The sequence below is a fragment of the Crassostrea angulata genome, chromosome 6 (assembly GCF_025612915.1).
Source record: "Crassostrea angulata isolate pt1a10 chromosome 6, ASM2561291v2, whole genome shotgun sequence".
NCBI lineage: Eukaryota > Metazoa > Mollusca > Bivalvia > Ostreida > Ostreidae > Magallana > Magallana angulata.
In genome coordinates, this window is record NC_069116.1 from 29,482,894 (window position 1) to 29,504,837 (window position 21,944).

At 32.2% G+C, this 21,944-nt stretch overlaps 1 protein-coding gene across 1 annotated transcript; it reads left to right on the forward strand.

The window, feature by feature from the left end:
- Positions 1-785: 785 nt before the first annotated feature.
- Positions 786-21,255, forward strand: LOC128187097 (matrilin-2-like). Its single transcript, XM_052857266.1, is given in 25 exon segments — positions 786-932; positions 1,749-1,891; positions 2,264-2,375; positions 3,450-3,566; positions 3,997-4,110; positions 5,840-5,953; positions 6,482-6,759; positions 7,232-7,505; positions 7,628-8,116; positions 10,868-11,010; positions 11,329-11,440; positions 11,694-11,810; positions 12,660-12,773; positions 13,566-13,679; positions 14,198-14,311; positions 15,218-15,331; positions 15,498-15,506; positions 15,509-15,610; positions 15,857-15,970; positions 16,796-16,909; positions 17,107-17,220; positions 17,311-17,424; positions 17,591-17,868; positions 20,050-20,323; positions 20,427-21,255. Coding segments are annotated over 25 exon segments (4,227 nt in total). The 5' UTR covers positions 786-892; the 3' UTR covers positions 21,026-21,255.
- The last annotated feature ends 689 nt before the right edge of the window (positions 21,256-21,944 follow it).

Sequence of the window (21,944 nt, forward strand, 5' to 3'; positions counted from 1 at the left end):
ATGTATTTTAAAGAATATGCATATGCTTTTGATAAGGGTATTAAACATTAAAGGCAGACAACAATGCTAATAACATGGTAAATATTAGATTAAATTAGAATCTTTGATTTGCTTTAACGTTCTTCCAAGTGACAATATTATATCTTGAAATGAAGATTAATGAAATTAGCTTTCATTTTCCTTAATTATAAACGAAAAGATAATTTCTAAAAAGATAGTCAGTGCTAAAAATGATATACCATGCTTTTCGTACAAATACGTGTTGTATCGTGACTACTGTATTTTTTATTGTTTCGTAACACACAGTGTCTTGTCTAAGACAGCTCGATTTCAGTACAATGTTGTTTATTTTTAGGAGTTTAATCATAGATAGCTTCATGCATACTTTAACTCTCAAAGAGTAGCTACTTATACATTATAAACTAATCATTCACCCGTCGTTACATTCATTTATATTTACCTGTATTTGTTTTATATTTATTAAACTATACTTCTTTTCATTTACCAAAAATGTTTTCCCCAACCCAGATCAACTTTGACGTCCAAACATTCACAATAAACTTTTTTTATATGTACCCTTTCTCCTTCTCAATGAAATATTATAATTACGCTGGCCTACTTTAGTTTGAACGATAACTTAAAGTCCTTCCTTTAGCAACAAAGAATTATTCCGTGCCTGCTAGAATGGTTTAAGTTATTCTATTATTCGAATATGTGTACCTCTCCAAGCGTTCGTATAGTATTAGGGGTTTAAATTGACGAACAGCAATTCATTGGTGGATTATAAGTTGGGAAACCCCCAGAAAACTTCTATATAAATAGATTAGACAAGAAAGGAGATCAACATTTCACTTGTAAATCAATTCCCAAGTCAAGGCGGAAAAGGTCTACAATGATGTTGATCATTATGATTATCACAACTCTTTTCTCAGGTATAGGTCTCTGTCTGTCTGTCTGTCTGTCTGCCTCTCTCTCTCTCTGCATATTTTCAAGTCACTTATTTTCACTATTTATTTTTGTGTCTTCGCTAAAATTGTACTTTTTCAAATCTCTCTCTCTCTCTCTCTCTCTCTCTCTCTCTCTCTCTCTCTCTCTCTCTCTCTCTCTCCTCAACGTGTACTTATTCTCATGACTTAAGGAAGATAAATTGCTTTTTTCTATTTCAATGAAATTGAGTTAGAATATATAATAGATCTGGAAAAAATTGTGTTTTAAACATTTCAAAATATTGTCAATATAAGAATGAAGTTTTCGTGAAAAAAAATTGAACAATGTAACCAGAGCATGGTATACAAAAAAAAATTAAAAAGGAATAAGTGATGCAGATATGCATAAAGTCTCTGCTTGCTAGGGTATACTCTAAATGACAGCCTTTTAAATGTTGCAGATGGACTAAATTTGCTTTAATATCTGTCAAATGCATTTTCTTTTTACAAAAAATCAACAAAAAAGTTTACAGTTATAAATCAGAGGCCACAAATAAATACAAGTCTAGACGTTACAGGAATGTTGCAAGAGCTATGAGAGTATGAATGTGTTGTTCTTTATAATGACGTTAAATTGAGTTTCACTTGTTCATTTCACTCGGACATAAAATATGCATGAAAAAATTAAATTTGCTCAAATAAGTTAATTTATTTGCACATTCGATATGTTATAGTGCTATATTAAAGATTGACTAAATGCAAATACTTGTCCGATAAACTGATTTAAAGAATAAATTGAAACTGAGAGAGGACTATATGTAGGTGTCACCTGCCACAAGGGTCACCATTATCTCCCGGGCGAGGTCTCTCATCAACAATCAGCTTCTTTTCTGTTGGACAGAGAAAAAAGGGCCACAGATTGCTTTAATGAATACGCCTGTGAGAGAGATAAGCCATCCTGCCAGGTGAGTTAGTTTCTACATGGAGTCGAAAACACATTTATAAATACTGATAAAATAACATTGCATGTTTAAGACATTACTGCTCTTCGATGCCACATGTTTTTCATCAATCGTCTAACTTAAGGAGAAAATCATGAAATACAATCCTTTGTTGATATAAAAGTTCCATTTTCCGTCTTAGCGGGTATGTTCTATGTTAACGGTACACACCACCTTGATATCACATCAAAGAGCCGAAACACATAGTCGAGAGGTTGTTTGATCTGCTCTTGTGCACGAAGAAAGGTACATGGGTTCTAATTCCAAGCGGATTACATGACACATTAACGTAAATAGTTGTGAATCTTTTAAAATCTGAAAATCCTTTATTTCTAGAACCAGAATGAACCTGTACGAGAGTCCTATTGTTTAGGATACATTTGTCCCTCAGGGATGACCTGCTATCTGTCCACACCTTGTCCAGCTCACTATACACGTAGCTGTATCGGTAAGTTTTCTTCTTTCGGTCTCTACAGGCCTCGAATTATGAGTTCCCAGGCCACCGTGCAATAAGATGAAGCTATTCTAGTCAATGCATTGTTTTCCTGAAATCATTGTATTTCGATATTACATTGTGTTTTTCAAGGAACATTGAAACTGTCAAGAATACTTGGTGAAAGTTTAACCTAGCAGGATAACATTGCTTCGTTATTTGATGATATTTGATACTATATGCTCAAACTTGTCTTTTTATGTTGTCACTGTTTAATATTGAATAATACAGTTTTGTGTTGTCACCGCTAAAGTTTAAAGTACATGCACATGATTAATAAGATTTTGCTCTTTATCATTTGGAAAAAAGACATTTACATGTAACAATCTGTTAGCAAAATCATGCAATTCTTGAGCCATGAAGAGAGTTTGGCTACCCCTCTTTGAAAGATTTTCTCATTAAATTGTGCAAAATAGATGAATCAATCAGATTTATGAATAGAAATTAATGAATCAAGAAGTTAATGATGAATATGTAGTGGATTTAGGACCATCTTGTTAAAGAAGAACGAAAGAAACTAAACATCAGAAATTTGGATCAATGTAAATAGATTATATACAATCGAAAATGAAACCCCTATCATGTTTGTTTAAAAAGTATTATCTATGCAAAGTACTCTCGTATATATAAGCATTATACATGTACAATCCAAAAGAACAATTAAAACATTATTCGAACTTGGTGTTCTTTAAACTACCATGACGAAATTTTATTACGTTGTTTAAAGCAAAAATATCAGCATATGATGTAACAAAATATTAGCACATAATGAGAGTTTTTACAAGCATTTATTAATTTATCGATTAGAAAAATATGTATCAACAATAAAGAAGAGTGATCAGCATAAAAAGAAAATTATTATTATAAAGCATATTAGGAAGTAACATAATGACATGAATGTGATTCGCAGTGCACTTGTGGTATACATATCTGTTTTCAAAGTTTATAAATTCCATTGCATATCCATCGTTCGTTTAGATATTTATTATCATTATTATTCACAATCTTTTTTTCTTCTTCTTCAAAAAGCTGATCCATGTGCGAGTTTTCCATGCGAACACGGTGGGACGTGCACCAAGCTCTCAGATTCAACATTCTCGTGTTCCTGTGTTCCTGGATACAATCCAGCTACAAATTGCGCCACTGGTATGGCATTGCATACATTAGCAAAGTTGGCACTGTGAACATATTTGAAGAGTAATCGTCATAAGTAGCCTTTAACTTCAAAATGTATGCTTATTTATAGCTTTTTGTTTTTAACAGTGTTAATTAATACTTTAAAAAATAAAAAATATATGAAAAAGAAAAAGTAAGATATTAAAAATAAAAATGAACCTTAATGTTAACATATACCTGTTTCCCAGATTACCAGAGTTACATTATGAAACAATTAATTTACACCCTGGGAATTAAGAATTTGCGATAGTGCTTTTTCAATGTAAAATTATACTTTTCTCAAAGCAAACCCAAAGGCATCAATACAATTCATGGACTTTAAAAGTTCTGTATCTAAGTTTTCAAGGAACAATTTAATTGTGTCGGCTTTGTTATTTTTTTTTTACATTCAATTTTTCAGAAGTTAATGAATGTGACAGTAACCCGTGTCAAAATGGCGCCACGTGTGTGGATGAAATGAACAGATACTCATGTAATTGTATACCAGGTTATGTGGGCACCCACTGTGAAATAGGTAATGTGTGTGTATGTATGTATGTATGTATGTATGTATCAGGCTTGGGGTAATGCTAAATGTAATGGTAATGCATTGCAATGCATTACATGTTTTCAAAGTAATGCTAGTAATGTGTAATGCCTCAAAATTAGCATTACAAGTAATGCTAATGTAATGCACTACTTTCCAAATTCTAGTGTAATGCTGGCATTACATGGCATTACTTTGCATTACTATGCATATTTATGCATGTTCACTTTAACAATTGTGATGAATAAATGAATAGTTAAAATTGAATTTTATTAAATTTATTTTTAAAGAAGAAAGAAATAATTCTAAATGAGAAAAAATGTTTTAATTGTACATGTTTTATTAAAAAGGGTTTTTTAAAATTCATTTTTGAATTGTTTATATAACTAAAGATAACAGCACAATTTCATAACATTTTTAAGAGTGTTGTTATTAAGAGTTTTTAATCATTTAAACAATTTACTCCAATTAGTTTGCACTTCAATAAGAAATGTGTCAACAACACAATATGCCCCCAGGATAATCTAAGTATAAAAACAATCTATACTATTGTTATAAGAAGTGCTAAACACCCAAATCCCCTTCCCTTCGCTATGTCACAATAGAATAGGAGACAGACATGCCCCTTTAAAAGCAAAATGAATGCACTGTCCATCCATGATGAAAATCAATATCACTTCCAATATTATAACCCATTTGAAAATAATCTTACTTATTTTCTCTCTCTTTCTCTCTGTCTCTCTGTCTCTCTCTCTGTCTCTCTCTCTCTCTCTTGTAAATTAATTACACTGTACATTAGTTTGGACTGATAGAAAATACAAGATTTATGTATTTAATCTATTTAGTATTATTGCACTTAATATATCCTAAGATAAAGATCGTCAAACAGTATTTTCCAGTCCAAGCTTTGACTGCTCCTGCAAAACATTTATTTAGTATAGCCCGGAAGATGGATGCATTTAAAAGATTTGAAACTTCGATCATAAAGTGCAACAGCAATCTTTTGTCTTAAAGTGTCCTCCGTAAAAAGGAATACGATTAAAATATATTAAGAAATATAACTGGGAAAAATCATCTGTTAATAAATTAATAAAATTAAGTGTCCAAAATTATAAAGATTTGTGTAATCTGGGGATATAACTATATTTAGCTTTTAAAAACTGCAACATTATTTCATAAATTGTTTTTTGTTACGCATGTTATCCTGTGTCTCTATTTCAAAGCTGATATTGTATCATGCCAAATGTCTATAAATATCATTTTACTTATGTAATATGTTGTTCATATTGCCACAATATGATTATATATTGAGCAAATAAAGAATGACTCTTGTTTATTCATTGAATTTGAACCTGATACTGAGCATGTAGCTGCAGATATGTTAAAGAGTGTTGTATATTAGAAACATTTGCAAAAACTCTTTATAGGCTTTACTTTAAAAAAAGTAATGGTAATGGTAATGCATTACTTTACTCATGTAATGGTAATGTAATGCATTACTTCAAAAAAATCAAGTAATGGTAATGGTAATTTAATGCCCAAATTCATGAAGTAATGGTAATGTAATGCATTAATTTACAATGTAATTCGCCCCAAGCCTGGTATGTATGTATGTATGTATGTATGTATGTATGTATGTATGTATGTATGTATGTAAATACAAAATACGTACGATAAACAATCAATTGTGTTGTATTATATGCAAACTTTTTTTTAGACATTGATGAGTGCCAAAGCTCACCCTGTCAGAATGGCGGGAGTTGTAATGATTTGGTCAATCGGTTTGAATGCACCTGCTCAGGGCGATATAATGGAACTGTTTGTGAAAAGGGTATTTTTTTAGTTATTTCTTTAAAGGGTAAAAAAAGTTATTAATTACTGGTATCTACAAATTGACATATTGTTATACGTTCGTTTAACGTTAAAACTACCTATAAGTGACACATTTTATTAATCAATATAGAATTTTGATTTTTGATGTTTGGATATTTTTAGAAAAGACAGAAAAAGAATTCTTTAAAAAGCATTCTTAAGATTAAGAAGTTATTATAAACACAAATCACCTTTATTTGTAACTACAAAGAGATTTAACGAAACAAAAAGATGCAAAAAGTCATCAAACTAAACTACATGTATTTGGAAAAAAAACTCCTGTTTAAACCCTTAATTATGATATATACGTTTATCATTTAACTTTGTTAGATGATAAAATAATATTGATATCTCTTAATAACATGTATCACATATATATAACCTTTTAAATGTTTATTCTAAATTTACTTTGTTTTGTCATTGAATTTATTTTCAAAACATGTAAAGTCTTAAACCAAACAAAACATTAAATAATTCTGATTCACAGATTGCCGACCTGGACCAACAGACATTCTTTTTGTTGTGGATTCTTCAGAGAGTGCGGATTTTAACCGGTCCTTGGATTTTGTGTCCAACATCATTCAAAACCTCTCGATTGGGCCAAATGATTTTCAAATAGCCATGATAACATTTTCATGGAACGCCACTTTGGAGTTTGCCTTTGATGATTATAGTAACAATCAGTCTCTTATTGACGCTGTGAAGGGTGTCACGCCAGAATATGGTCCGACCTTTTTGACGGAAGCACTTACCTTAGCGGAACAGGTACGTCAATATTAACGTGGCCTGTCCTTTTATTGTAATCTCCTATCTTAAATTAACCCTAAGTTTTACAACATCTGCTATCCCTCTGTTCGCAATAAGTGATCTTGAAAACATATAATTTTTTGGAATAGCGCTATACGTGACTAAGACAAGTGATTCCAGAGACGTGAATATCAAAAGGATATCATTTTTATCACTTTATATATCCTATGTGGTTATTTTGGTAGCCACACTGGAATATACAGTTTTCCAATATTAATACACAACATTTAAATCTTGTTGTTAAGCCTTTTGGAGCTCAGGGAGAAGATCAAATGGCACATTGTTTAAAATAATTTGAGTAATGAAATAAGCGTTTTCTGTGAAATAAAGTTAACTTATATCTGAGGGGACGGGATGGGGGCAGTGGGCTGTTGTGAATATTTCAGAGATTCCGAGTACGATAAAGTAGAATCTTTCTTTCTCATCAAAGATTTCTAGTGGTACAGCAAATGGAAGGAGACCCTCCGTCCCATGTTATGTGGTGGTTCTCACAGACGGGCTGGCTACAGATGTACAGGAATACGTGACCCAGGCCAGACTCATGCAGTGGCGAGGCGTCCGGATGATGGGGGTCGGGATCGGTAGCTCAGTGTCTCATACTGACTTAATAACCTTATCCTCTAACATTGATGACGTGTTCTCTCCCGATAATGACGATATGCTGAATACCATACTAAAAGAAACGTCACATCAAGACTGCAATGGTGAGGCTTGACCAAGATTTATTCTTCCATCATTTTCCGTGTTGTTTTCGAAAATTAGAAGCTAGATGCAAACCTAGTTAATATAGTTACTTAAATAAACAATGCGTATATTTTGATTTCAGATTGCAGCTTGCGTTCTGATTGCGATGTTATATTTTTGGTTGATATCACGCAGACAGGACAAGAACTTGCATTTGTGAGTCGGACAATGAGAGAGATTTCGTCCTTCTTCAGTTTAGGCATGAACAAAGCCAGAATAGGCTTGATGACGTTTGCCTCAAACGTCAGCAACCAATTTTCTTTGACAACGCACACAGATCATAGCACACTGTATCCGGCTCTGAGCAAATTCCCACGATTAGAAGATGCCTCTGATATTGTAAACGCTCTAAGACATGTCCGTAATTTTGGATTTGCTCCATCAAACGGAGGGAGGTTTGATTCACGGAAAATAGTTGTTATGTATTCCACTGGGAATTGGTCAGACTTTGGAACCTTGCAGTCCGAATTGAAAAACTTAACGTCCGATGGTTATCGCTTGTTTAACGTTGTAACTAGTTATGATGAAGTTAAAGTGAATACGTTGATGAACCATTTTGAACCCACCTATGGTATAATCAATGCCATGACAGCAGATTCCAAGTCAAGTCTTAAAACTTTTGCTGCAGAAGCAATGTATGAAATCTGTGACAAAGATACCTTCACCAAACGAGCAATATGAAAGTACAAACACATTGCAATCGAGCTGGTAACAAAATGTTTTCATTGGTCTATGGGATTAATGCGCCGAGTACTGATAGCGGTAGACCTGAAGTTTTGTTAAAAAGGGTAACAAGTCTCCAGGTTCAGATTAAATATGCACATGCACCATGAGTTAGTTGTATAACTAGTAAACTAGATCTAGAACTATTGAGACCCACAAACCGGAACTAATGTGGTCTTTACGAAATTTTTAACTATTGTATATGAATGATGTATTTTTGCTATAGCATGAAATCATCTGAACTTGAATTTGTCAACGAATAAAGAAGTAATGATGTTGTTTTTTTTTCGTTCTATTCTATTGTGTTTGGTTGATTAGGGCTTTATATAGATCAGTTATGAAACTTTTAAAAGTAGAAAATAACTATATCGACTGGAAGAAAATGATGCGACATAATAAAGAAAACCCAAGAAAGACAATAAAGTTGAAGTAATTGAAAATGAAACAATAACCAAAGTCACAGAAGCCACGAAAAACCATCATGCTAACCATGTCTTTCTATTTCTTTGGATTTATCTCCTAAAACTTATCTTTGTTTAGTAGTTTAAAAAAATACCTCTACCAAGAATAACTAGATATTTAGTGTCAGGAATTAAAATCTTTAAACAAATCTTTTAGCAATTCAAAGCCTGTACACTAGAACTATCATACAACCTGTGATTAATATTCTTTTTTTACACTTCTTTTCAAGAAACCAAGGTACACTGTGTGTCGTTCTCATACCACCGTTTTTTTTTTGGTCTTAGACATATAATATTTTAGCCACTCTAGCCGCTAGCCGTTTTGGTTTTCCAGATATACTAGAAAAAATAGCTTCAAAGTCTTAAGGTTTCCGTAAGAGAGGTTTTGTAAATGATTAATAAGTGCCTAAATGTAAAATCATACACCCACCACCGTTAACAGTTAACTTTTCTCATCATTAATATTTTTTTCATTTTTACTTACTGTTGGTGCCTTAAACAAGCCTATGTTTTTCATATTATGCAATTTGCAAGTAATTTAAGAGTTCATTAAAATCAATCAAAATGGAAAATAATTTTACTTTCATCAAGTAAGAAAACTGAACTACGTTCGTTCAATAAATAAATCTTTCTTGTGGAATCAAAGTTGACGAGAATTTCTGAACATTTATACGAAGGTGCAACTTGAATATGTTAAAAATCTGTTACCTTAAAACATCTGTGCTTGTAAATATATTTAAATTTTAATACCATTGATGAATAATTGTTTTACATATTAAGATGAATTAAAATCGTCAGCATTCTAAATGAAAACAAGCCATAGAAAAGCTATGATAAAATATTTAAGAATTATTTCAAAATAAACCGAACAAAAAGAAGTAGTTGTACAGTTATGTTTTTCATTTCTTTCTAAAAGTTGAGTTTATAAATTTGGTAAAATCATTTTAATGATAAGTTATAACTTGATTATTGAAAACGTATAGCCTGCCTACTGAATTACTTACTGTCTTCTGAATCATTTACTGGTATTAAAATTGATACCATTAGCATCATAATGTGCATGACAACGGAGGCTATCTGAAGAATGGCACGTACTTTGTAAACCTCTACCCTTAATTATATGATTATGCATGTATGTATTTTTTCTCTTCATGTATGTATTTTTATTTTGTGCTATCGCGCATTAAATGGTAGATTTTATGCAATATGTTTTGTTAGGTGATATATTAGCGAACTTGATTATAATGGCATCTTGGTATATGTGTTTAACATCCCCTTCCCCTGGTGACAAGGCATTTAAAAATCTAAATTTTCATACTATTAGAATTGTTAGTTCTATCAGCTATTGAAATTAATCGTTTAAATTCATAAATCAACGATGAATCACTTTCCATTCCCTTTTGAAAATCGTCTAGATTTGTGCCACTTACTCAAACCATATGGGATGATAAACACCAAATTTGTAACTGTGTTACTTTTTGGAAGTTGAACACTTTAATAATATATTTCCATGTGCATTCTAAAATCATTTTAAAATTCAAACAAATGCAGCGGTTTGTTGCTGTATAAAATCTTAAACAAATTACTTTTAAAGGACAGTCGTCAATGAAATGGTTTATATTGCCTTTAAAATCAGAGTTCTTTACCTCTATTGATTCGGGAGATTTAAACTGATCAACAAAATCCCTGCACTTTATTGGTGGAGCAAACTTTAGAAAATAAGGAAAACCCAGGACACCAACCTATATAAAGTTATTGGAAAAAAGGAAGAGAAAATCTTTCGCAAACAAACTAAGGATCGTTGGTGTATATGGTTGGGCAAAGAAAGTTCTTACTAATGTTGTCTTTTTTAGTTATGACAATCACAGTTCTTATCTCAGGTAGATACAAACAACAATTTCTCTCTCTCTCTCTCTCTCTCTCTCTCTCTCTGTCTGTCTGTCTGTCTGTCTCTCTCTCTCTCTTTTAAACACATACTTTACAATATCATCTTTCTATTTTTTTGTTAAATCTTAACAGCTCTTATCGCCGGTAGAAAAAAAAGTTTCCTCTGGTGACTATTACCTTCAAGGCTTGTACTACATGTATACTATACTTGTACTATAAATACTATATTCTGTAAATAAAACTGCATGTAGGTGTCACTTGCCACAAGGGTCATCATTATCTCCCAGGCGAGATCTCTCATCAACAATCAGCTTCTTTTTTGTTGGACAGAGAAAAGAGGGCCACAAATTGCTTTAATGAATACGCCTGTGAGAGAGATAAGCCCTCCTGTCAGGTAAGTTTGTGTCCAGGTATTGCATTTATATTTTTTATGGACATATTTTTGATCTTGAATACTTGTACTAATGAATATTTACCATTGGAAATGTAAAGTGATACTAGTATATTACACCCGACATATCAGACCTTCATCGTAGTTTATCTTACTGACATTACTTCAAAATCGAATTGTTAACTCAAGTACACAAAAATGTTATTTTTTTTGGTTCTTTTATGTTTGTTTCTATTATACTCTTGTTCCTTTTTTTTTTCTTTTTTTTTTTTGCTGGGGAGGGGTTGTTCCCTTTTTAATAAATAAAACTATTATTTTCAGAATCAGAATGAACCTGTGCGAGAGGAATATTGTAAAGGATACACCTGTCCTTCAGGAACGGTCTGCTATCTGTCCACACCTTGTCCAGCTCACTACGAGCTTAGTTGTATAGGTGTGTAATGTCTAGAATCGAAAACTATCGGTATTGGCACACAACCTATATTAAACTTTGTGTTAAAAGTTTTAATTATTTTTCTCAAAAAGCTTGGAGCTGAAAGCTACTATACTATTCCATAGAATGTTTTCTTGCTATAATTTAATTTTAAAATTGCGGGGTTGTTTTAATTTTTTAATTTCGAAATCTATCCTCTAGTTTTGACCTTTTTATTTTTCCTATAAAATAGTAGTGTCTTATTTTCGTGCAGCTGATCCATGTGCAAGTTTTCCCTGCGAACACGATGGAACGTGCACCAAGCTCACAGATTCCACATTTTCGTGTTCTTGCGTTGCTGGATACGACCCTTCAACAAATTGCGCTACTGGTACAGTATTTATCGTGCTAACGTTTCTGCATTAAGTAAAATCTTAAACGTTATCTTTGCAAACTTGATGTAAAAATTATTCTTAAAAACTTTTAATTGCATTGGAAAATCTTCGAATGACCAAAACACATTTATTCCGTACCTTTAGAAACCGATCAATGCAACTTTTTTTTAGTATTAGTTTTTAATTCTAGTGTAAAAAAATATGTAAGAAACGATCATTTAGATAGAAGTTTTACATCATTGTAAGAGTTGAATTATTAAACAGTATGCGTGCATAATTTTAAACATCAAAATTTTCAAATAGACTTTACTTTTGTTGCTGTCAAAAATATATACCACAAACAAATACATGTATACTTGTCTTTTATGCTTGTTGTAAAGTTTGCAGAAATGAAGACAATAACTTTTTTGCTTGCCCAGTATTTTTACGATTTCGAAACTTCAATGAAGTAACACAATACATTATCAAACAAGTCGTGTATGTTGCAATTGAAAGCGAGGTGAAAGTTGTCATAAAAAGATCGGAAATCTGATCATCGCAAAAAAAAACTAGATATCTAAAACATATAAATCAGCGAGGCAGGTGAATATAATTATATATATATCATAATTTATAAAATGGAAAATATTGTGAATCAATATTAATAACATCCACGCGATTTAACGTGGTACAAAAGTATCGGAATATTTTTTACAAAATTAATAGTATCAAAATGTGAATTCATTCTTTTATTATCATTTTTCATCTTATACTTTCAACGTGATATATTAGTGTATTTATGAATAACAAATTTAAGGTCAGTTTAAATGGTTTTAACAAAACATTTAAATAATTTTTTTTTTCAGAATTTAACGAATGTGACAGCAATCCCTGTCAAAATGGCGCCACGTGTGTGGATGATTTAAACAGTTACAGTTGTAGTTGTCAATCAGGATACCAGGGCACCCACTGTGAAACAGGTACATTTACTATAACCATTTAATCTAAAATAATAAACGATTCTCTCTCTAGTATTTTATAAAGCATAAAACAATGTAATGTAGGGGATTATTTATCAAATATTGATGTTACAAAATGATGTTTATAGTAAAATAATGATTACAAATACAAGTGTTGTTGTATAGATGAGTGCCATGATTGCGTATTCTGTGATTTCCATTAAAGTTATTGCATGCATTTAAAGATTAGATTTGTCCTGGGGGATTCTCTATGCACTGTAGACGTATTTAAATTACCAAACATTAAAATCTGTGTAGGTATAAAATACTTTAAAACGCTTAACAAAAGACATCCATATACCAAATTCAAGCTGTCACCATTTCAAGCCCTCATTAACTTTGGTTTTCAAATTTCATACATTGAATGACGATGTGTGCAATTATTGTATATTTTTGTGATTAAGTAAATATCATAATACATCATGGGTTATAAGTGGTGCAATTTATTTGAATAAAAGAGCGTTTATAGTACAAAGTGTGCATCCAAGGACCGTGCAATGTAAATTTCTGTTATTCATGTACATGTATCGTGTACATGTATCTGTAGCTATCAAGCAAACCTATTAAACGATATCTTATGCTGAGGGTTTTTATGCAGAAATTAATAGATTTCAATGAGAAATAAAGCTTAAATGCATATTTGTACCCCAACTGAATGAAAAATGAAATTTCGCATTAATGTAGAATAATCCAATAGTGTAAGATTTAAACTTTTTAATTTTTTTTTTCATTAAATTTAAATAAACTTTTCAGAAATAAACGAATGTGACAGCAACCCCTGTCAGAATGGTGCTACATGTGTGGATGAATTGAACAGATACTCATGTACCTGTCAACCAGGTTACCAGGGCACCAATTGTGAAACAGGTAATGTACACCAACATATACAACACATAATCAAATTTGTGTACTGTGATACTTTTTGTGAGAAAGAAATGCTAGTATATGCATTCTTTAATATATTGAGTTTAAGTTTATACGCAGAGGTTGATTTTTGGAGCCACAATGGAATAAGTATAGCCCTTACAGCAATGCTATCCAATTATGATCCCCTGGCATTGTGAGGGAAAGAAATGTTATTCAGATAAGTCATTTTAATCACTTGCTTATTTTCCAGAAATTAACGAATGTGACAGCAATCCCTGTCAAAATGGCGCCACGTGTGTGGATGAACTGAACAAATATTCTTGTACCTGTCAACCAGGTTACCAAGGCACCCAGTGTGAAACGGGTAATACATTCATTGACAGAGACATTGCTGGAGTTCTTAAAAAACAAAATCTTTAAAGTATCTTAACAAGTTTAATGAAAAGTTTGTTCAGGGTTGATGAAAATATTGTAAAGTAGGTTCTTTATTTCATTGAAAGATATAACATGTTTTTCAGACATTGACGAATGTTCTAGTAATCCTTGTCAAAATGGCGCCCAGTGTGTGGATTATGTGAACAGGTACTCCTGTACTTGTGTACCAGGTTACCAGGGCAGCCACTGTGAGACAGGTAAAGAAGATACGCACACATTATTTAAGCAATAAAACCTGTCGGCGACAATATTTTTTTTCAATCGCCGAAATTAGTACTCTTAAACAATTCAGCCACTTTTAAATATAGCATTTTAAAATGATGCTATCTGCTATTGAGTCTTAAACCTGATTTAAACGTGAAAAATACTCAGCAAGAATTTTTTTCTTGCAAGACAATATTTCACTGACATATTCAGAGATATGCTGTCAGACAGTTTTTGTTGCTTTAGAATACACAATTGTATGTGTTTTATTGACTAGCCTTATGCTAGTGGTATGCAACCAATTAACAAAACATGTTATGCAAGGTTTGATATAATTGTGAAAATGGAAATTTTTTTTTCAAAAGGATTTACTTATTTCACACTTTTAATATCATTTCAATCTCTTTTTCTTTTTTTCTTTTTTGTGAAAGATTTATTTAAACGAAGAATTTTGAATTTCTGAACTGTTTATCATGTATTTGTCGCATATTAGACTTCAGAGTAACAAAAAAAAATAGATGTCAACAAACCAATTTAATTGACATGTAATCTTAATATATAATGATAAAGCAGTAGAAATTCAATTTTCTTGGGGTTTTTTGTTTTTGTCTTTTGGGGTTTTTTTTTCGGGGGGGGGGGGGTTAAAATTTGTTGTCAACATACCACATTAATATAATAACGTGTATTTCTAATGTTGAATAAAAAAGTTGGAGTTTCCAATTTTAAGGTTTTTTTTAGTTAAAAAACGTTTGTTTTATAAAGAAATAAAATATATCGTTATACTAAAAAAAATTTTCTTATACAAATTATGCTGCAAACTGTGTAACAACTTTTTCTCGGAAATTTATCACCAACATTTTTTTATTTCTATTCTTTTATTTTGATAATCTGATTTTCAGATGTTAACGAATGCGACAGTAATCCCTGTCAAAATAGCGCCACGTGTGTTGATGAAGTGGACAAATACTCTTGTACATGTCAACCAGGTTACCAGGGTGGCCAGTGTGAAACAGGTTACGTACAGTGTGTATACCAGTAATAATTTAACATGTTCATGAAATGTTGTGATTGAGTATTTTTTCTAAAATTAATACATATAAACTTCAGATAGATTTCTGTAAGAGGTGAAAACAATGGGTACGTTTAACTTTGTTATGAATAAATATATCTACTTTTCAGAAACAAACGATATAATAGTAACCCATGTCAAAACGGGGCCTCGTGTATCGATGAAGTCAACAGATACACGTGTAGTTGTGTATCAGGTTATATGGGCACCCACTGTGAAACAGGTAATAAACATCTATAATCACGAAGAATTTATACATTATTCAACTTGTAGACAATCAAAATTTACAAAAATGATATCGTAATGTTGTGAACGATGACATTATGGAATTCAATTATTCTTATAATAATATATCATGAACATAATCAGGTGATCAAATGGCTTGCCTTTATAGAGGGGTGTAAATTGTATTGGGATTCTTTTGTTTGTTGTTCTTTTTTTGCATTGAAAAAGATAATCTATCTTTCAGATATCAACGAATGCAACAGTAACCCTTGTCAAAATGGCGCCCAGTACGTGGATGAAGTGAACAGGTATTCGTGTAACTGTGTTCCAGGTTACCTGGGTACCCACTGTGAAACAGGTATTAGATTTTAGTATTTAAAATGTTAATGAAGTTAATGTTTAATTAAACATCACCTTTTTATGATTGTAAGTAAAAGCACAGACATTTTCACAAAAATTTTCATAAAAGGTGGGCAAAAAAAACCCCAATGAAATTTATATTTGCTATGTTGCGACTGTTGATATTTGGCATAATCTGGGGGGGGGGGTGTCGTATCTTTAACATAATCGCCATATACTTTACATGTTTACTGTATGACACAGATAAGATATTTTTCTGCAATAGTTTCGTCTTTTGTTTATATGTGAATCACTTAAGAAAGTATATTTTTGTTGTCTTTGAATATACATTCAATAATACATTAAAAAAATAACAAACCTGTGTTAATTATCGTTATTACCGATCAGTACATTGCATAGAAGAATTGATTATCAATTCTGTCATTTTTGAAGTGTTACTTGAAACGCTTCGGTTATGGTCAACGAAATCAGCATAGGTTTGCAAAATGCTGGACGGTGAACTACCTGCCCAAAATCAATCCTGGGAATCATGCTCGAATTGAATTATACTTATTGAAAAGGAATAATTTTGATACCTCCGGAATTTAATCCCTAGTTGATTGTTCATGTAATGCAAAAAAAAGTTCTTGTAAGTGACGAAATAAAAACAAAAATTTTGGACAATCCACAATTTAGGGGGACTATTTTATGGAAGAGTTTTCAAAAAAAATTAAGTATGATTCTGTTATTAAATGTGTTTCGAAAAATGTACAAAAGAATATAAACATTGTAAACGTGTTATAAGATTGTTTTCTTTCTCAAAGATATATAACTTACGTTTCAGACATAAACGAATGTAGCAGCAACCCTTGCCAAAATGGCGCTACATGTGTGGATAAAGTAAACAGATATTCCTGTACTTGTGTATCAGGTTACATGGGTATACACTGTGAGACAGGTAATAAAACGTAAGGGCGCTTCAAATACATCTTTCAAAATATAAAATCGTGATTTAAGAAGTGTTTTTAATCATTAATTCTATGAAAATAACTCGTACGTTTTTTCATATTCTTTGCTAGATTATGTAAAACCAAAGGTTATTGAATCATTGTTCATAGTAAGGTCTTTGTTGATAAAAAGTCATCTTTTTTAAAGAAATTAATGAATGTGACAGCAACCCTTGTCAAAATGGCGCCCAGTGTGCGGATTATGTGAACAGGTACTCCTGTACCTGTGTACCAGGTTATATGGGAACCAACTGTGAAATAGGTATGCATTCATACACGTATGTATTATAGAAACATGTACGTCATTAAACATATGTTGTATCATTCATAAACTGGTGCAAACCTTTTCCAGACATTGATGAGTGTCAAAGCTCACCCTGTCAGAATGGCGGGAGTTGCAATGATTTGGTCAATCGGTTTGAATGCACCTGCTCCGGGAGATATAATGGAACTGTTTGTGAAAAAGGTATTTGTATGATACTGTTCTCATGTTATAAAATATCATTTCTTGGTGTTTTAATTTCTTTTACTTCGTCACTGATTATATTTTTAAAATGTGTCTTTAAATCTGTGTACTAGAGTACTCATTAGTCTGAAATTAAAAAAAATAAATTATTATTCCTGACCCACAGATTGTCGACCTGGACCGGCAGACATTCTTTTTGTTGTGGATTCTTCAGAGAGTGCAGACTTTAACCGGTCCTTGGATTTCATGTTCAACATCATTCAAAACCTCTCGATTGGACCCGATGATTTCCAAATAGCTATGGTAACATTTTCATCGAACGCCACTTTGGAGTTTGCTTTTGATGAGTACAGGGACAATCAGTCTCTTTTTGACGCTGTGAATGGTGTCACGCCAGAATATGGTCCGACCTTTTTGACGCAAGCACTTGCCTTAGCGGAACAGGTATGTCAAAATTAAGAGAGTATTTATTAACTAATCATATCAATATGGTTTGTTCTTAAAGGGACTTAGACACGATTTGAATTTTCAAATTTTATTTTTCCATTTTTAATGTTTAAAATGGTAAATATAGAAGTTTACAATGCTATGACAAAATTTGAAAGTCAAATATCAAGTTATAAGCAAGATACAGAGTTCATAATTCTTTGTTTTGTAAACAAAGCTCGAACATTGTCATTTTTACATATGTGTTGTATCGGTGTAAGTTTCAATTAAATGTATCTTTCTTTAGTTGATAATAGTATCTATGAAGATATTGAATGAGTTTAAATTGTTTTTTACATGTCATTTTGTCTAAGATATGGTACTTCTGTACAAGACAGGTTTTGTAAACAACTATAAGACTCGAGCTCTGTTTACATAACAATCAATTTTTGGGAGTTGATTTTAATCAACTCTCCTATGCAGTCACTTAGACAAACCGAAAGTGAAACAGTGTTTGACCTCAGCACAAATCATTGCTGCTGACAAGACTTAGTTCTTGAAAATAATGGATGAATTCGATGTAATGTATGCTAAAGCATTGTTTTTCAAGGAAACCTATTTATAAATACTTTGAAAATAGTCAGATTTTAGATGGTACGAACAATTTAAATATTTTTTGTAGTCGTATGTATTCCTACGCCAGAGTTCAATATAGTCTCGTTCAACTCGACGCTCGGCGGTCTCCGTAAATCCTTGTCGGAGATTTACGGTGTCAGCCGAGCGTTTGGTTGAACGAGACTAGAGTTCAATATTGCTTGGATCCATACAATTTTCGAGAAATATTTCTATCACTGATACATAGTTTGATTGAATTAATTTTATCTTTAAATATTATTTAACATGATTCATATGGAGGTTTCTCGAGATTCTTGTCGAAAAATTCATATTATAAAAATGTGTGTAATTCAAATTAGAAACTGCATGTACTTGTCATGCAAAATAACATATCATTGATTTTAAAATAAATAAACATCGACAAAATCAACTCCCGCCAGTTCTTCAGTACTTTGATTACCTCTGTATCTCGCTTGTAACTTGGGCTTTAACATTCCATATTTTGTTCAATCATTTAAAATGCACCAGTAAACCACTTTATACATAAAAAATTAAAATAAATTTTTTGATCTCAAATCGTGTCCAATTCCCTTTAAATTGGCGACTTCCAACCAAATTAAACGTATGGTTTTTCCGACATAATTACACAGTTGGTGACCTTGTTATTAAACATTTTTAGAATCGGTCCATAAATCAAATAAACAGTATTTTAATTGATTTGAGGAGGCCGATTTGGGTTTTTTTGGCGGAAAAACTACAATAGCAAAACTCTTCATTTTTTAACCATATGTCATTTAACCAATTCTAGTTACTTTGCAAAGTTTCAAGAAAATTGACCGTCTGGTTCTTTTTAGGGACCATCTCAAAATAGAGGTACATCTGTTAAATGAATATATAGGAAACTGTCATTTTTCCGCACTTCGAAGCAGATTAAAAAAATACTACAATAGCTTTTTTCTCAAATTGTTATATATGATTGGTAATATCATTTCCTACCTTATATGTAAAAAATACTACATTATATCGTCTTGTTTTAGTGGGGGCCATCTCAAAATATTAAAATGCACCAAATTTTGCTAATATATTTGGAGCATTACGAATGAAGATTGGTAAAATGAATTTACTCAAAAAATAAGAAAAATGTCACCGAGGATAGCATAATTCTGTCTATGAAATTTCAACGGTGTACAGTTTTTCCTTTTCTTTTATGTTATTCCTTATAACGTACTCTTACAAAGCTTCATTTTATCATAATGTCATAAAAGCGCAACGGCAATGCATGCTCCCCTACCGCACAACGGAAAAATCGTTTAAAAATAAACATTTTCTTAAGAAATCTAAATATTTTTATCTGTATTTTGTTTATTGTGTTCAATTTTATAAAGGACATTTTAAAAATTTCATAAAAATATTATACTAGAATGCGCAAAAACATGCGCAATGAGAACTAAAGTCGGTCTCCTTAAATAATGCAATTAGCTTGTTTGTGTGCACAAGTATTCAATAGTTTCCAGGAGTGGGGGCTGTTCTGCTTGTGATAGATTCAGATTACGAGTAAGTAAATTCATTTTATTTCTTTCAAAGATTTCTAGTGGTACAGCGAATGGAAGAAGACCCTCCGTCCCGTGTTATGTGGTGATTCTCACGGATGGGCTGGCTACAGATGGACAGGAATACGTGACCCAGGCCAGACTCATGCAGTGGCGGGGCGTCCGGATGATGGGGGTCGGGATTGGTAGCTCTGTGTCTCACACTGACTTAATAACCTTATCTTCTAACATTGATGACGTGTTTTCTCCAGATAATGACGATATGCTGAATACAATACTCAGAGAAACGTCACATCAAGACTGTAATGGTAAGGCTAGATAGTACATCCTTATATCATTGCTCTGTTTTTTTCATTTATTATTGCAGTTATTATTGCAAAACATTACAGTACTGTTTTTATTTGCTTTCAGATTGCATTTTGCGTAAGGATTCTGATATTATATTTTTGGTTGACGTAACACAGAAAGGACAAGAACTTGCCTCTGTGAGTCGCACTATGAGGGAGATTTCGTCTTTCTTCAGTTTTGGCATGAACGAATCAAGGATAGGCTTGATGACGTATGCCTCAAACGTCACCAACCAATTTTCTTTGACAACACACACATATCATAATACACTGTACCCGGCTTTGAGCAAATTCCCACAAATTGATGATGATGCAGATATGATATACGCTCTTAGGTATGTTCGCGATATTGGATTTGCTCCCTCGAACGGAGGGAGGTTGGATTCAAGGAAAATAGTTGTTATGTATTCCAGTGGGAATTGGTCAGACTTTGGAACCTTGCATTCCGAATTTAAAAACTTAATGTCCGAAGGTTATCACTTGTTTAACGTTGTAACTAGTTATGATGAAGCTAAAGTAAATACGTTGATGAACCATTTTGAACCCACCTATGGTGTAATCAATGCCATGACAACAGATTCCAAGTCAAGTCTTAAAACTTTTGCTGCAGAAGCGATGTATGAAATCTGTGACAAAGATATCTTCAACAAACGAGCAATATGAAGGCACAATCACATTGCAATCGAACTGGTAACAATATGTTTTCACTGGTCTGTTAGTGTAAGGGATTGATGAACCGAGTACTGATGGCGATAGACCTGAAGTTTTGTAAGTAAAAGGTTACAAGTCTCCAGGTTCAGATTAAACATGCACACGCACCATAAGATAGCTGTATAACTGGTAAACTGTAACTATTGAGATCCACAAACCGGAACTAATGTGGTCTTTACGAAATGTTTAACTATTGTATATGAATGATGTATTTTTGCTAAAGCATGAAATCATCTGAAATGGAATTTGTCAACGAATAAAGAAGTAATGATGTTGTGTTTTTTTCGTTATAATTCATTGTGTCTGGTTGATAAAGGCTTTACATTAATCAATTATATACATCATAACTATATTTGGCGAATAAAGTGTTATCTAATACAGCTGAAAAAAATGATGCGACGATAATAAAGAAAACCCAAGAGAGACAATTAAGTTGAAGTTTTTGAATACAGAACAATAACCACAGTCACAGAAGCCCCGAATACCATCATGTAAACCATGTCTTTCTATTACTTTGGATAAATGTCTTCAAAACTTATCTTTGTTTAGTATTTTTTAACAATACCTCTACCAAGAATAACTAGGTATTTAGTGTGAGGAATTGAATCTTTAAACAATTCTTTTAGCAATTCAAGGCCAATGAACTAGAACTACAATATCAAACAACCTGTGATTGTGATTCTTCTTTACAATTCTTCTCAAGAAACCAAGGTACACTGTTTGTCATTCTCATACCACTGTTTTAGGTCTCTGACATATAATATTTTAGCCACCCTAGCCACTAACTGTTTTGGTTTTGCAGATATACTGGAAAAATAGCTTCAAAGTTTTTAGGTTTCCATAAGAGAGGTTTGGTAAATGATTAATAAGT